This window comes from Nematostella vectensis, chromosome 3 (genome assembly GCF_932526225.1).
Source record: "Nematostella vectensis chromosome 3, jaNemVect1.1, whole genome shotgun sequence".
Classification (NCBI taxonomy): Eukaryota; Metazoa; Cnidaria; class Anthozoa; order Actiniaria; family Edwardsiidae; genus Nematostella; species Nematostella vectensis.
The window spans coordinates 5,095,384-5,112,134 of record NC_064036.1 but is presented as its reverse complement, the minus strand read 5'-3'; the positions used below and the strand labels follow the sequence as shown (position 1 = coordinate 5,112,134).

The window sequence follows — 16,751 nt, the reverse complement described above, 5'->3', positions numbered from 1 at the left end:
AATTTATGGAAATATCGCCAAGAAACCAACTCCACCGATTTGCATTCGATGCATTTCAAAAACCCTTATATAGTATTCAATATAATGTGTCACGCAACGGTAGGTTCGTCATCTATTGTTACTTAACCGTTAGGTCTGCCGTATGTAGCAGGATAACTAGTCTCTGTAGCCTCCACGAATGAAAACAACGATAGATATCCTGGATCCGATGAACACTTCCCAAAGACGGCTTCCTTCTACTTTAACGGTTTGTTTGTATTACTTTCTAGCAGATCTAGAGTATTACATCAGAATTACAATGTCGAGTGTGGAACACTACATCCAAGCATAGAAAGGGATTGAGAACCTTTGTTAATTACTACGAAGTTTAGACTGTCACTCCATCCCTTATTTTGTATCGGTGGTTTACCACGTACTTGTTATAATTATGGAGAATATAATCTTGGTATGTTTTTTTTCAGTAGTTAGACTCTAGTTGCGTACTCGCCCCAGGCTCACTCCGCTGGTACCCTAAATGACCGTAAGGAATGTTACAATTTCATAGTGATGATTGTTTCTTTGCAGGATAACAAATGAGCTTGCGTCATCATGACCTGGCTGCGTATTTTCCTCATTTTCCTCGGCATCGCGGCAAATGTCCTTATCATCACTTACGATCTCATGTTCCGAGAACAAAGTCTGATTCGTCATTTGAAACTCCATAAGATATTTTTACCTCAAAAACCCTCCGACCCAGAAGACATCGAATTCGAAGATGAAAACATCACTGATCACTTACACACTGAAGTTTTCCGAGTAATTAATGAGCTGCGTAGACAGTTTAATGCTAGTGGCTCGCGTTGGAAGCATTCACATCATCGAAAGGTAGTATTACAATACACTGCAGTTTTTGATAGAAAGCCTTGGCCATGGATGGAGAACACAGACCAGTTCAATCACTGGATGGGAGTTGAATGTCCATATTACAGCTGTGAGCTGGTGTATGATCGAAAAGATAGACCTCGAAGCGACGCTCTACTATTCCACTCACGTGACATGCCTGCAATCTCACTTATGGATTACATCTTAAAAGAGAAGAAAACCCATGAAAGATGGGTGTTTTTCTCTAAGGAAAACCCAATGAACAATCCACCCTCAAAGCGCTACGACTTCTACTTTAACTGGACGATGACATACAAACAAGAGTCTGATATATTTATCTCTTATGGGTATTACTTTCCTGTAAAACGAAAGAAAAAGATACCAGAGTCTGTCTTTTTGAAGAACAAGAAGAAACTAGTAGTGTGGACGTCAAGCCATTGCAATCTTCCTAGAGACGATTATGTGAGAGAGCTCCTGAAATATATACATGTGGATGTTGTAGGGGCATGTGCTAACGCCGTATTTCAAGAAGGACTAGACTGCCCACAGAATAACAAAGCGTGTAATGAAAAGCTAAAAACATATAAGTTCCATCTAGCGTTTGAGAATACTAACTGTCTTGATTATATAACGGAAAAGTATTGGCGCGCGCTGCGCGATGGGGTCGTCCCAGTTGTCATGGGAGGGTCAGATTATGGTTCCACTGTCGCCATTCCAGGATCTTTCATCAACGTAGCCGATTTCTCCACTGTAAAAGCATTAGCGGACTATTTGGTTTATCTAGACAAAAATGACACTGCCTACAAGGAGTATTTCAGGTGGAGGCAAAAATACATGACAGTTCATTACTCCCCATGGAATTGTATACTTTGTGCGCGGTTGCACCTTGACACAACCACAAAGCTCTACAAGACAATGGATACATTCTGGGGAGCCGCAGAGAACTGTGGAAGCACTGCAACGGATAAGAAACTGTACAAAATGCTTCACCAAAGACAGCGCACATCGAGCAGTAAGAAAAAGGAAATCGTTAACTCAACAGGGAATAGTGATTATGTGACTGCAAAAAATCTTTCGGTAGTTTGAACACATTTCTTACTCCTACCATTACTAATATGAAGCAGGCATTAGAAATAATAAAATGGAAACAAATATTCTAGAAGGTACGGTATGATAAATCGATTCCTCTCTGGGACTTCTTATGAGACTATACGGGAACTTGGAGCTCCGATTTGTTAGGGTATTTTGGGCCAGACCCTTTTAAAAGATCTGAGTGGATACAATAACATATTTATTTTCACATAAAGGTACAAATAAGTATAATAATCTTGGGCATGTATAGCACCTCTCTAAGACTTTACAATGTTACAACCGCATTAAAAACTATGCGACCACCCTGAGGGTCAATTTATGAATGGGAATTCTCATTCAAAAGCGACTCGGTGAGAACGTACAAAATGATGTCTGCTATCGGCTAATAGATGTTGTTTATTTAGAATTCTAGGAACTTGCCGTTACATGAAAGCAAGGGCTAGGCATAAAAATACAAAATAAACATTCGAAATGATTCCTCTTGTCAATTCGACCATTTATTAAAGTAATTCGGGGTGGCAGCGTAGTTCTTAATTATATGATATAGTAATGCCTATTATATGATATACGTGTGCAGGCAAAATTAAAACAAATATTCTAAAATTCTAATAGCTCTTTTCCACATTTTTTTCGTGCTCTTTTGAGCGATCATATATTCCAATAGTAGAAAGGTTGCCTGTTTGCTTCTACAAATTTAATAACCTAACTATCGGCGATCGTGCATGGATATAAACTCCTAATAAACAACGATATCAGGGCAAACGGTACATGGCAATTGTTAGCATTTTAACGCCCGAAAAGTACTTGAACACCAATATTACAGTGCTAAAGAACGACTCTTGGTGTCGAGTGTAATGTTTACCAAAAACATGATGAGGCAAGAACACAATTAAAATTTAAAATTGAATTTTTTATTTTCAGGTTGTTTTTTCTTCTTACTTATACATGACAATGGTGTATCCAACATTTGCCATTTTCACTGTTCGCCAGTAAAATATCTTCTGCATTACATAGTTACATAGGACGATATAACTTTCCTGTGGAACGCCACACTAAGGACACCAGCTTGATTAGGACACCAATGATCCCAATGTATATGAGCCTCGCGTATTTCGGTAAATAACGACATGACGGAAAAACATGACGTGAAGCTTCAAATAAGCCTATTTCACATCGAATAAGGCGGAGAATTTCTCTGAGTACTTAGTTACTTATAGCAAACAAAATATCAAGTGCGACTTTTTAAATTGATGCGACTTTTTGTAAAGTGTCATTGAGCTTTTCGTCTCTGAGCTGACACACAGGGCAATGATGATCAAGGAAAAAATTATCTTAAAAATCCAAAATCTGTGCAATTCGGTTTCACGTTATTTTTGTTTTAAAAATCAGTCCGCAATACAAGGAACCTATAGCCACTGAAGAAATTGTGTCTTCTCTCTCTATCTGGAATTGCAAATATTTCAGGTTTTTCCGTCATGCTGTAAATGACCCTCTTAATAAGGCCGTCGTTAATATGGACAGTTTAAAGGGCACATACTGTGTCCTCAATAAAGGGGTTTCACAGCATCTCCTTCTCATAAATGAGAGGGTCTTGCGATCTCAAAAGGCACGACCCTCACTCGTTAACAAGTCATAAAGCTAGAAAGCAGAACGGGAATGAGGACGAAGAAAAAATAACGACCCATTTATCGTAACATTCGCCATCACTGCTTGGAGAGCATGTAACTTTTCTGCAGCGGCTGCTTGCATAAGCGTGGTAATTCGTCTAATTACCACATCTCGCACTTGTGTTCTGGGTTCATTGGTGAACCTCGAGGACAACTGAACGCTTTAGCAAATTCTTCAGAGTTTGATACGACTCCATTTATCCTAAAACAGTCAGCAAAGGCTATCAGTGAAGATATCTTATTGATTAGTATGGACGGGTCCAGAGTATTTCAAAGTGTGGTTCATTCTATTAGAACAATACCAAAGTCTTCAATTGTACTCAAGTACTCAATTGTCTGTTCCTAAGTATCGAGCCCTCCAAGTACAAGTGTCATTTTGCTTAAAGGGATGGTTCTATTAAACCCCTGAGACCATCTCTGGATTCGCCACTGATAATTTAAATAAGTTATCAATGAAGAGAAACACAATGTTCTAAACCAAAACGCCTTTCTTGAGAATATCCAATTCTACAGCAGCCTACCGAAATATACCCTGCGTCGTATTCAGGGTTTCTCTGGGAAGTGATGAATTTTAGAACCCATACACTTCTCCCAACCCAAAACACACATTTACAAGCCTTTGACCGAAGGGTTCTAAAACAGATCTTTCTTTCCATCTCCATGGCTACTCACCTTATTGGATGAAGTGGGTGAACACTCATCCTCACTATATCTTCTGCTGCATTCTTGGAATATGAGCCGCAGAATATCTACAAAGAGACCAGATAATTAAGGAATATGGAAGTTGTACTATTACTATATTTGAACCCGCTATTGATTAATATATTTCATTCGAGAATATTTATTCTCCAATTTTACTGCTTCGGAATCAGGTCTCCGCCAAACAGACCGCCAACGTCCTGTGCCAATTTGCGATTTAATAGGAAATAAGCTCAGTAAACAAAATTGAAAATAAATAAGAAGAGATAATACAAATCAAGGGGGGTGGGTGTGATTTTTACATAGGTAATATGACATTTTATGAAACAACTTTGTAATTCCTCTTTCGAACAAAAACGCCTTTATTACTGTAGCATCTCCATCAACGATCTTAACCGTTTTTATCTGGGCCGTTTAAATCTACTGTCATAACACTCACATGGGCGTAGGAGAGAAAGAAGATCTGATCGTGTTTGAGCTTGATCCCAGGAAGTAGCTTCTCCTCGTGGTGGTCATCTACCCAAACTTTATACGCCTTTAAACAACGCGAAATGCTTTTATCAGTTATCATCCCAAACAAAAAGGCAGTCAATGAATCAATTACCAGATATGCAAGCTTAGTACCAGCGTTGTCAGCAATGGCTTCACTTAACACCCTGGCACCATTAATCTAAATATCAATCAAGAAAAAGATATTCAGTGTTAATAAGGATAAGTGGGGTAGGTTGCAAAGGCTCGTGCGACTAAGGATACCTGGACTTGCGAGTTGCATTGAGTTGCACTAACTCGGATTGTCAGGCTGGGCTGAGTTCGATTATACTTAGTTGTATGGAGTTCTGTTGGACCAGACTAGGACGATGTTACGTCGCTAAGACTTTATTGGGGTGAGAGATTCTTTGAGATTATCCGGGTTGACGATAAGTTGGACGGGTTTGAGTCGCCTGACGAAACTGAACTAGGCTAAGAAGGGTTAAGGCTATAACTAGGATTTGGCTAAGCTGAGAATGCTTGGCAAGGTTTTTATTTGGATTATCACGAGTTGGGTCGAGTTGGGTTGATTAACTGAAAGTTCAGCGCTACCTTATTTAAGGCGTCCAAGTAAAAAAGCTAAACGATTGTACTTACTTTAATTCCTCTGTATGTGTAGTTGGAATATACATCTTCGAAGCACTTTGCTCTTTTGCTGAACGCCTCTATAGAAGAATTTGTCCACCATTTGACCTTATTACCATCTTGGTTATACATTCGTCCTAAAGGAATAAAACGGTTTTTTTTTAATTTGTTAACAAGTGAATCTGGGTAGAGATAAATCATTCTATGTCCCATTCAAATCAAATTTCTTTAAAGATGTGCGTATTCATTATGTTCAAAAATAAGAATCTATTAAAACCTGAGTCGTCGAAGCCGTGAGTCATTTCGTGTCCAATGATTGTACCAATGCCACCGAAGTTGACCGACCTAAAAAAATCGACAAAAAATAGTGCTGTCATTTGTCTGGACTGTGCATTGTTAGGCATATGGCAACGTGGGTTTGCTGTGGTCCTGCCACAGCAAACACAAACTCGTCGCTGAATAGAGTCCCGCTGTACCTTCAAGATCATGTCGCGTAAATAAGTGGACAGCACAAGCTTTGAAATTCGCCAGTTTTTAGTTTTAAGGAAAACACAATACGATGGCTACAAAACCATATTGGATGAGGGGGTGGCGGGAGAGAGACGCAAGTGATACAAATACAATAAGCAGATATCTTACATTGGGTAGTTCTTCTTAAAGAATGGAGGCTGAAGAATACCGGCAGGTAAAGCTGCAAATAACAAATCAATTGTATAACGGCCAGGCATGAGAAAAACGGGTACAAAGGATTTGGGACAGTGCTAGTTATACTTTGACTTCCATGGACATGTTTTACCTGGACTGTGTTTATTAATAGCTGTGTTTTGTTGTAAGAGGTGGGCTTTATTTCAAAGCCGATTCTTACAGCAAGATGTACAATATAAGATGAGGGGTTATGGGGAGGAGGTGATAGCAAACAGAGGACAAGAAAGAGAATTGAAGAATAGAATATACAAGGACAGTAATAATAGGTGTCGCTTTCCTTACCCATCGAGTTTTGGAGGGAAAGGTATTGCGCATTCACGGCCATGGGTGACATATACCACCTTAATAGAAAACATTAGAGCACCAAAATTATTTAAAGAGTGACAAAACGAAACAAGGGAATAAGGGATCTGCTACTTCCACTGTGTCTGCCTCATAATGCTATCCAATCAGAAAGCGAGAAGTTTTTAGGGGCACGGTCTCGAGAGGTTAGGGAGTGCGCTGATAAATGCATTAAAGTTATGGTGAATCTTCCTTGGTTAGATAGCTATCTTAACCGCAACTGTAGCTCGAATGCTTCCGGTTATTTGCGTTGAAATACCTACACGTTTTTATCCAAAGGCTGATTATAATCTTGGACTCGTTGTTCATTACTAAAGCACCCTACTGAGATGACGTTATTAAAGTAAGACTCATTTCCAATCGACATCTGTAAAAAAAATACAAAAAGTGATCATCATTAGCTGATTTTGGATACTGTAGAAAAGAATTGTCCGTAAAAAAAACAACGCCGTGCTGTGTGCAGCATAGTGTGTGGGAGACTCTGTGGGGGTGTTTTTACAAACCTGTTGGTAGTAGCCCGTTAGCTTTTCATCATCAAGTATCCAATCAGGATAGGCAATGTTTTCAGTTAAGGCTGTGGCCTAAACAAAGGCAATTAAGGTTTTGTTAACGAATGGAGAAGCAGATCTTTGGAGATATATATGCCATTCGACTACTAAGTGAACGGTAAATGTAAATTAAAAAAAAACGGATCACTAGCTGGATGGGTTGGGTGGGAAGCTAAGAACAGGTCCAAACTGCAAGAGAATAAAAAAAGAAGGTCCGAGGGAAAGCCACCTCCACATTTCAAATGCTCCGTCCATAAAAAAATATCAAATAGGGTGGTCATAGGCGTCGATATTCATTTCATTTCGGCGTTTTAATTTTCTCTTTTGGTTACCCAATATTTTAATCGATTCCGAGTGTCCTCCGAGCAAACAGCGCATACAACTTCTTGTTTGAACAATACAAAGAAATGCAGTCGCGTACTTCTCCACAGCATTTTCTAACATGGTGTGCAAAAGTGCTAGCTTAATCAAGAACAAACACAAGTTTCGATCAAAGTCATTTTAGATGATACCTTTCTCTTCGCAGCTGCTTTAGTCTCTTCATCCATCCAATCAACAGTTTCAAAATCTTCTATAAAAACTTTTTTGATATCTTGAACCATCTCAAATGCCTGCAATAATGGAAGAATGACTAGGTTAATATAACTTCGGAAACTCACTGACTTCGGCTGATAGGGTCATCACTTAGCTAACTCACCCTAAGCTATGCCAGGTAGATTACTAGCAAATAAAAGTCCCACCGTTCTATGGGACTACCCGGTTGATTATACAGAAGAGAAAAGAGTGCGTGATAAACATATTTGAGAAACCAGCAATTCTTATCCAAAGCTGTGATCCCAATGTATGCTTTTGACACGAGCAGGTCCTTTTGCTCCCAAGTCATTCAACATACAGTGGTTACAGTTTGTTGATTATTTACCTCTGTCTTGCTTCCATTTTTGAACGCCGCCTCGACGAAGAGGCGACTTGTAGCGTAGTTCAAAAAGATCTTGGTCTCCATAACGCATTTCTCCCATCGTAAAGTTTTTGTGGTTGAGCCAAACAACCTGTTGAAGCCCTCCCTTGCCTCGATAAATGGATTTGATAAGAGAATCAAGTGTCCCCGCATGATTTGCCACATCATATAGTTGGCTAAATCACTAAAAAAAAACAAAAAACAAGAACGTTCAATAGAAAATAATGATATGAGAATGACAGGTCCTAAAAGGGCAACAGATGAGGAGATGATAAGTGGCACTTATATGACATGGACCGATCGATTGAATGATCGGTTATGGGTAATTTACTCGTTGTTAAAATGATGTTGGTTATTGTTTGATTCAAATTTTAAGAGAGTACACGCAAACCTAAGTATCTTTTTTCTTTGCCCAAAATTGCAAAAAAAAAAAAAAAAAAGGATTGGGATCGCCGTAAGCCATTTGCCATTATCATCTTAAAGAATCATTTATCCACGTTTTATTTTATTTCAAATTACCTTTTCGGTGTATTTCTAATGTATTCTGGCAAATCTTCAAAATATTTGCGAAATCCAACCCTAACTTTGAAATCCATGGTAGGTGTTATCGTAGAGGCTTTGAAAACACTTGTAAAAAACCTGAGCCAGTTGATCTATAAAATGAAGGCATAATGGTCAACAATACCATTATCATCATGACAAGACAAAACAGTACAAATACAGCTGAAGTATTAACCACAAATAATACCAGTGGGGCGAGCAGAAGCTACACAATCTACTTTATTAGTATCCTCCTCAAGAAATCTGGCGATTGCTAACCAGATTATGCTTAAAAGCATGTTTTTTTTAAAGTAAGAATCAAATTTGTTTAACTTTTTTTTTCGCCGGCAGTGGTCTCAAAAAGCAGGAATAGGAATACATATTAAAATTGTAAAAAATATATATATAATTACCTCCGACGTATTACCATGCGTCAGGTCTTTTAACGAAACTAATTGTCTTTCTGTGCTGCTTTCGTTCCTTGCAGTTAGCATAAGCTACAAAAATAAAAACATAAAATAGTCAAAGAACTTTTAAGACATACAAGGCCTATTTATGTGGGGTCAACCTTCAGCGTTTAACGACAAGAATCTTTTCCTTCTTGTGGGTCATACTTGAGCGTTTTCACGACAAAAAACATTGCAGAAATCTCTCATGCCTAGTTTACCTAGTACAGCGCCCAGTAATCTTTGAAGCCTTAAGTAACATCACGACTTTGAGATATTTTTACCTGCGCTAGCGCAAATTCAACTCGGAATATACTTTCGGAAACTTCTTCTGCCCGGGATTCATTATTTCCAAGTAACACCAACACGTCCTTCATGTATTTCTTGTAGCCTTTTTTAATCTGAAAGAAAAAAAAATGGGAGTTGTAAGAGTAAGTAATTAAGAGTATTTGACCGAAATAATAAGTGGTTGGCTTTCTTGGATGATTATCAAACCTTGACATTATAACTCGTTATTTTTTTCCATGATAGGTGAGAATTGGAGATACAGCCTCATACCGTCACATACCTTGATATTCTCTTCTGAGGATGAGTTATACCTCTCACTCCTTAAAGGTATCTCTGCTGTAAAAAGCTGACAAAAGTAAACACGTTAGTCGCCCCTTTTTTCTATTAATACAAAATCTTGACTGTAATATTTCTTTGGATAGGTAAAAAAATATTTGTCAGAATTCAAAGTTGATTCGTTGCCAGACTCAAACCTTTTAACAAATTTATCCAGTTCTTATTTCAAAATACGAAAGCGCGTCAAATGATTCAGGCTCTACTCTGAATTAGCCCCAAACATATTTAAGACTTGGAACACGACCTTGTGAATCTAATCTCTAAGTTTTACTTGATAACTTAATAATAAATATAATTAACAACCGGGACATACAATATTACACCAAATATTTTGGTATTCTATGGTCTTTACTCATATCAGCAAAACCAACGTACAATTAACACTTCTAAGCACCCGCGAAAAGTTTAGTACTGAATTTTCTTACCCATGTTTCAGATATCGTGCCATTTGCTTGATCAGAAGGTACAAATACAAAGGAGAAGAATGCGCTTGTTTGTGTTAGCTCATGCATTTTGATCAATGTGTCAGTCACTGTCCAAGCAGATCCGTTCCAGTCAGGGCGTACCCCAGGGCATGACCCAAGTTTCTCGAGCAAGTCCAGCAGCGGTTGACCTTTCAGCTTTTCAATTTGCTCTTCGTCCATACATGAGTCATAAAACGTGAACACTTTTCTTAATGCATCGATCTGTACAAGAATACAAAGGCGCAAGAATAAGTGTCACCACTAACGAGATGTGACTGGCGTAGTAGCCAGGATTTTTAGCGGGAGGGGGGGGGGGGGCAGAATTAATCAACAATTCGGCAAAATTGTTCATCTATCAATGGGTAAAGGGAGCTGAATTTATTACAGCTAATTTATAGCTATTTTTCCCCTCCAGAGACTGGAATTCGACTCTGTCAATCTGAGACTGCCCTGAAGAAGTCTTATTAAAGAAGAAAATTTGGCAGAGTTGAATTCCAGTTTTTGGTGTATTGTATTCATTCTTCTGGTTCACGAACACGACTATTTGTTTTTTTTTTTTGTATTTTTTCCCCTCCAGAGATATACATTCGCATAGATTTTGTGGTAATAAAACTTTATGAGTCCTCTCAACACGCGAGAATACCATATGGGGAAGGAGATTTTTAAATGAATTTATTTCAAAATACCTTGGAGAATATTGCCCTTGTTTCTTTAAAAGTGATCAACTTGCGGATGATCTTCTCGTTCCTGTCTCTCAACACCTTCAATTGGTTCCAGTACGTCTCGTCTATGGGTATCGGGTTTTTCGCTGGCCATTTACCGCAGGCGTACTCGTAGAAGTTCTCGCAGGGATCCACTGTCGGATCCACTGAGCTCATAAGTTCTAAACAAAAAATAATATATTCAATGTCAATACCGCAATATCGAAAATCAATCTCTCAGTTGCCACCCCTCATTAAAAATAATATTTAAAGGATAGATATATAAATAAAAATAGAACAAGGTTGAAAAATCAATAGGAAGAGAAAATCAAAAAGATTACCAACAAATATTTATTTGTAAATTTAAATGGCATAAACCATCGCCTACTAAATTCATGACTACCCCCTTTAGATTTTGATAATGCGCGAATCCCAGTGCCCGCGCGGTCGCGCTAAGGATAACCAGGGACGCCTGCCTTAAATTGAAACAAGTAGGGCCATACCTGATAATATGCATACAGGCAAAAATAACAGCAGAGGGATTGACATAAACCCTGAACTACTCATCTAAAGCCAACGAGTCCATATTTACACAAGGTATAGAAAATGTAGTCTTAATACAAAACCAAACAGAGTCCTGTTTCCATAATGCGGCAGGATTCGAAAAGAATAACACATGCCGCATAGTTATCTAAGTTGGCGTGACCGTGTAGCGCTAGAGGGTTACAAAACGCCCACTTCCGTTCTTGCTTCGGTAAAGCCGTGATGCTTTCAAGGTCGAATAACAACCAACAGCGTTTAGGGCTTTTCAAATTTGCATTAGCGTAAAGCGCTGCATTTGTGTCGCCACTGGACGCTATGCCATCGTTTGTTAGTGTAAGACCCCTGATTGTTTTGATCGGTTGGCTGCGTTTTGGCGCTAACCCAAACATGTGGATTATTCATCACTTTAGCAGCTGTGATATAATATGCTGATCTCCCTGATTGGAGTTCCAAAACCTTCTCACATCACATACCGAAAAAGCCGCACGGCAAATTTAATGATCGTATTATAAACCCAAAATGATATTCAACAATACGGGAACACCATGTGAGCGGCAGCACCAAGTCAGAAAATGGAGCTTAATAAATTCCGCTATTTTCAAATTGTTCTAAGGCAACGATGCATAGACTCGTTAGCAAAAAAAAAAAAATACACTAGGCAAGGAATACTCTGAACAATGATTAATCCATATTCCTAATTAATTTCGCATTTATTTGTCTTTAGGAAAATGCGATGTCCTAGGATTAAACCAGGGTGCAAATGCTGCAAAGTGCTGGTAATAGCTCACCTGAAGCTGTGTCGATGCAGTCTATAGTCAAACAAATGTCGCTTTCTTTCGATTTCTTCAAAGCCTTGCGAAGCTGAGTGGCCTGGATACCCTGCACTATCATCCCGATAACAAGCAGGAGAATAATAAATACTAGAATACATGCTATAACGATGGCTATGGTCTTTTGACGAGGTGTGAAAAAGGCCTGTTTGGTTTTCCCTTGGACCAAGTGGTCGTCTGGATGGGTGGCCACTGTGTTGGAGTTTTCCTCCTGGTTTGTTAACACGTACTTATTTAAGTCGGCCATAAGGTTAAACGATCAACTTGTAGCTCGGTCACCAGTGAGATAATGTTACCAAGCACAAGTCACACACCAAATCACCGTTTGCATTTAGGATGTCGGTTCTCTTGTAGCTTTAAGCAGTTGATGTGCTCCTAGTCCAATGTATCTGCTCTCCAAGAATGCAAACAGCGTAAGATCAGCAGGTCAACCGTTTGTGTGTACACTGAACGTATGTATGCAAAATCACGGATTTCGTGTGAGGGCGATCTGACCTGTTCCGAGTGGGGAAGGAAACGACCGAGACCTTCCTTTCTTTCTGTGTGACTTTCACCGGCGCAACAAGCTCCTTGTGCGACACCACTCGTTCTAGTGGTTACCCACACGATGTCCAAGGGCCAATATCAAAACTCGTGACTTTATATTAATATTTAAATCTACTTTAATTGGAAAACTTAGCAAACAAATTCACTTTCCGCAACAAGTCAACTTCATTTGCACTGGCCATTGAAGGTTGCAATTTGGTGATTATTTTTATGGCTTGCCTTTTTGCAGACTGACTTGGATGGATGTGAGAGTATAGATTCGCAGTATTTCCACGCATGAATAATTCCTAGGTGCTGCTTAGTAAATAATACCCCTGTCAAATAAACAGCTGCAGCACAGAGGGGTAATAAACTGTATTATTAAAAAAAATCGGGAGGGACCACAACTGGCGCCACGCAACAGCTCGGCCATGAAACACACAGACACGACCAGCCCTCACAGAGCCATGCCAAAAATACCGCAAAGAATTCTATCTTGCGTTTTCCAAGATAACAAACAGCATAACATGACAAAAACAATGATAAACAATCATTCTCTCTTTAATTTTAAACCAAGAAAATCGCAATAAAAATAATGAGTGTGACACGATGTGTTATATTATTTGTGAGTGAGACGATGTGTTATTTAGAAAATGAAAGAATGCAGATGGTGTGAATGAGAGGTTTTCAGCATCAAACCAGAATGTAAAATATGGAAAATGTTAGAAAAATAATGGTAATGGACATGTGCTTATAACGAAACTAATGCTATCCTTATCCATAATATATGAGTTTCAAAAAAATTACAAGGAGAGATAGAGATAGATGAAAATGCAATGAAAGAGAAAAGATAATTTTGCTCTTTTTCTAATGCCAAGTTTGATATCAAGACCCACAGAAAGTGGTTAACCATAGATTACTATACTGTACTTTTTTTCCCTGACAAACAAAGCTACTAATTGATTTCCTGCAATCCTATTACCATTTTAAAAAGATTTCGGAACATCCCCGCAGATGAAACATACATTTTTAATACTTTTCAGATTAGAGTTTCGAATTCGGCACACCTGTAATTTGTGATATAACTGCGCATTCAATCAATACCTTTTTCAAGGAGCGACGTGAAATGACCATAAAGTACACCAAATATCGTTGTTCAAAAAACATTGAGACAGTTTGTTTATATCCTTTCGGCTTTTCGTTACACATTTTTTAATCTCTATACTATAGGTTGAACAAAGTATTGGTCAAGTCTTAGATAAAGAGAGAAACTGTTCAACCTGCAAAAAAAATGCAAATATATCTGTACTGTAATTCTACTTTAATCTTCTTAATTGCCTATTGCTAATAAAACAAACGTACGATTAGTACTCGGCTTTCTCTCACTGCTAGGATGCCTTATTGATTGACTTCTCTACAAGCCTCCTTGACCGATCAAAATCGTATTCTAAAAGCTGTCGACTGGTTTACTTTCGTGATATCATTATAAGCTAAACCAGCAAAATCTCTGTAAAACTTCAGAAATGTATAATAGAAGCAAAATCCTCACGTTGAGATTTATATACTTAAAGCAGATGCAGATACATATAAGATTTAGTTAAATTCTCTTTGTTTCTCTTTTTTTATTCTTCTTTATATTTCAGATAGAAGCTCTCACTAAGTTAAGAACGCGTTAAAATATATACATCAAAAGTAATGTAAAACAAGGCAGGTTTAAAATTGATATGAAGGCTTGATTATATACGATTTGGGTTACACCGCCTTTACAGGTAAACTTTGATGACATGAGAAATTCATTAGAAGACAATATTTTGTGGGTTACATAGTATAAAAACTAAATATATAAAATTAGTCCGTCTCTATTAAATACAAAGACCGTTATTTTGCATTTCAATGTTGAAATTTACTATCAGGACAGCCATCACTAGTATAAAAACATCTTTCTTATAGGAATCGAGTAAAACCTCCGTATTATACATACACGCGAAATACCATGTCACAATAAATCATACACGAGAAGCGTAAAGTGGGATTTTCCTTATGAGATATGGATGCAATATAGAGATCTCTATATACTTGTCTTATCAAGGTTTGTCTGCCTTATTATCTCCTTTTTGCTTTTAGTTAAAAATAACCTGGTAACCACGCCTTTGTGATTGTTTTTAACCAACACATTGGGAGACAAATTATGATACGAAACCTCAAAGTGACCACCTGAAAGTAAAGTATTATGCTTTATTTACCGAATTCAATTGAAAACATTGCAATAGTTTCCCCAAAAACCACCTGATGGAAATGGATGCTTCTCGCACTTGTTAAGACGGCAGACAGAGGTTCTTTGAGGTTGCCGTAGATTGAAGCTTTATTATAAGTACCAAGCACAGTTGTCATAGCAACAATGAAACAGCTCGTATAGTCTGCATCTCAGATGCTAAGATCCATCGTTTAGGTTTCGTTAGGAGCCTCGTCAAATACTCTTTAATACCGTTGGATAGCAGCCCTGCGAGAGCTAGAAAAAGTGGAACTCTAACCGCCGTTTGATCAACCACTAGCTTGGTATTGTTTACAATTGAAAATACAGCGGTTTACATGCGAGCAGACTTCAAAATACCCATCCACGAATGAAGACTGATACTTTATAATGATATTTGATTGAAAGTTTCTCAGTTTCTTGCTTGAATTAGCCGCAGGAAACGGATTCTTTGAGTCAGTCGGTATTGAACGAAATGGTCAAATGGCGTCATGACTGGCTCTTTAAGGCCAATGTCACACTAAATCTAAGGCTGCTTTACCTGACATTTCATAATAGAGGGAACGATCCCCTGATAAGCGGGGTACAACAATTTTCTATTTGAAAATGCATTCACTGTCTCATCGCAATAACATTGGGAATAAATTTGCCGACTAAACAATTGTTACAGTGCGATTCAGTCGGTGGAGGGAGGGGGAGTGGGTTGTTTCACCCCGCCACTGCACCGCTGAGTACCAATCACTTTAACCTTGACATTTTGGTCTGATAGCACTGTTCGTAATTTATGTAGTGTGAATACTACGTGCTATCAGTAAGATCAAGATATAGCTTGTATTTTATGGGTAGACATAGAGTATTTTAACGCACTGGGCGCTTATTTAGAGCGGCAACCGCACCAGTAAAGTAGTAGAGAAACTTGGAAGCTGGAAAATTGCCTCGTAGTCGGGAAATTCAAATCTAAAATTGACCAAATATCGAAAAAAATCGAGTGTCAATCTTACACTACTAACTTACTCTTCCATATTTTCAGAGAATCGGTTCGGTTGTCCTAGTTATTTTAATAGTGTAGCGACACATGTATAGAAAAATATACAAAAACAGATAATTATAAAAATACTGTAAAATGAACTTTCCCGAATTCTCATGGTACTAATAACTGTGGTAGTGACCAACTCGAAAGCTCTTCGCTCCTTCGGTCACTACGCACACTAATCTCATTACAAAATTTCATTATACTAATATTTTCTAATCTGCCAAGTCCACTTTGTAAAGCATTAACTCAACTTCAAATAGTGCAAAAATAAATGATTGATTGATTGATTGTCCGCTTGTCGTATAAAACAGCAAGTAGGCCTCATATACGCAAAATAGAGTGATTTGCAACAACAGTATTTTATACCAAAGTACAGTATTTCGTACCAAACCCCCAAAACTGCAATTTCATTTGCACGTGCGTCGCGCCTCGCCGATTTTTAATAACTTATTTCTATTTCAAAATTTGCAAACTAGAAGCATTGGTGATTAGGTTCCCAAAGATCAGATCGATCGCACGTTTTGAAGAAGCTACTAAACGGGATTCAATTTGAACGAATTTTTGAAAACAATAACCAGCGAGAGGCCTTAAGGGGGGTGGAGAGGGGCCAATTCGAAGTCAAGTACATCATACCCTGGTTCCAGAGCCTCGTGCGTCTCTCTATTTAGTCAACCTCGCTGGCCACTGAATAGAGAGACGCTCGAGGCTCTGGGACCAGGGTAAGTACATCATAGGCAATAACAAATAAGATAAAAACTTGCAAAAAGGTATTAGTAAAAAAAAAAAACCTTTTCTTTACCGAATTTAACGCT

At 38.3% G+C, this 16,751-nt stretch overlaps 2 protein-coding genes and 1 long non-coding RNA gene across 3 annotated transcripts; 2 read left to right on the top strand and 1 right to left on the bottom strand.

The window, feature by feature from the left end:
* Nucleotides 1-91: 91 nt before the first annotated feature.
* Nucleotides 92-2,562, top strand: LOC5512647 (3-galactosyl-N-acetylglucosaminide 4-alpha-L-fucosyltransferase FUT3). The gene is made up of 2 exons (XM_032381978.2): nt 92-247; nt 565-2,562. Exon 2 carries the CDS (start codon nt 589-591, stop codon nt 1,945-1,947), a length of 1,359 nt encoding a protein of 452 aa, XP_032237869.2. The 5' UTR covers nt 92-247; nt 565-588; the 3' UTR covers nt 1,948-2,562.
* Nucleotides 2,136-16,675, bottom strand: LOC5512612 (endothelin-converting enzyme homolog). The gene is made up of 19 exons (XM_048725735.1): nt 12,089-16,675; nt 10,743-10,939; nt 10,018-10,278; nt 9,537-9,602; nt 9,253-9,369; nt 8,936-9,019; nt 8,502-8,635; nt 7,947-8,166; nt 7,540-7,638; nt 6,983-7,060; nt 6,743-6,846; nt 6,420-6,478; nt 6,072-6,123; nt 5,710-5,777; nt 5,445-5,569; nt 4,924-4,989; nt 4,759-4,854; nt 4,293-4,369; nt 2,136-3,822 (listed from the first exon to the last, which is right to left on the bottom strand). Exons 1-19 carry the CDS (start codon nt 12,375-12,377, stop codon nt 3,723-3,725), a joined length of 2,292 nt encoding a protein of 763 aa, XP_048581692.1. The 5' UTR covers nt 12,378-16,675; the 3' UTR covers nt 2,136-3,722.
* Nucleotides 10,938-13,260, top strand: LOC116618395. Its single transcript, XR_004296174.2, has 2 exons — nt 10,938-11,354; nt 12,025-13,260. It is a non-coding gene; the product is annotated as an uncharacterized LOC116618395 (long non-coding RNA).
* Nucleotides 16,676-16,751: the final 76 nt, after the last annotated feature.

Bases quoted from the DNA above. Each gene is read 5' to 3' on its own strand.
- LOC5512647 (XM_032381978.2), top strand. From the start codon at position 589: ATGACCTGGCTGCGTATTTTCCTCATTTTCCTCGGCATCGCGGCAAAT.
- LOC5512612 (XM_048725735.1), bottom strand. From the start codon at position 12,377: ATGGCCGACTTAAATAAGTACGTGTTAACAAACCAGGAGGAAAACTCC. The intron at 9,020-9,252 runs GTAAAAATATCT...TTATTTTTGTAG, and splicing joins TTGAATTTGCGCTAGCGCAG to CTTATGCTAACTGCAAGGAA. The intron at 6,124-6,419 runs GTAAGGAAAGCG...TGTTATTTGCAG, and splicing joins TTCCCTCCAAAACTCGATGG to CTTTACCTGCCGGTATTCTT.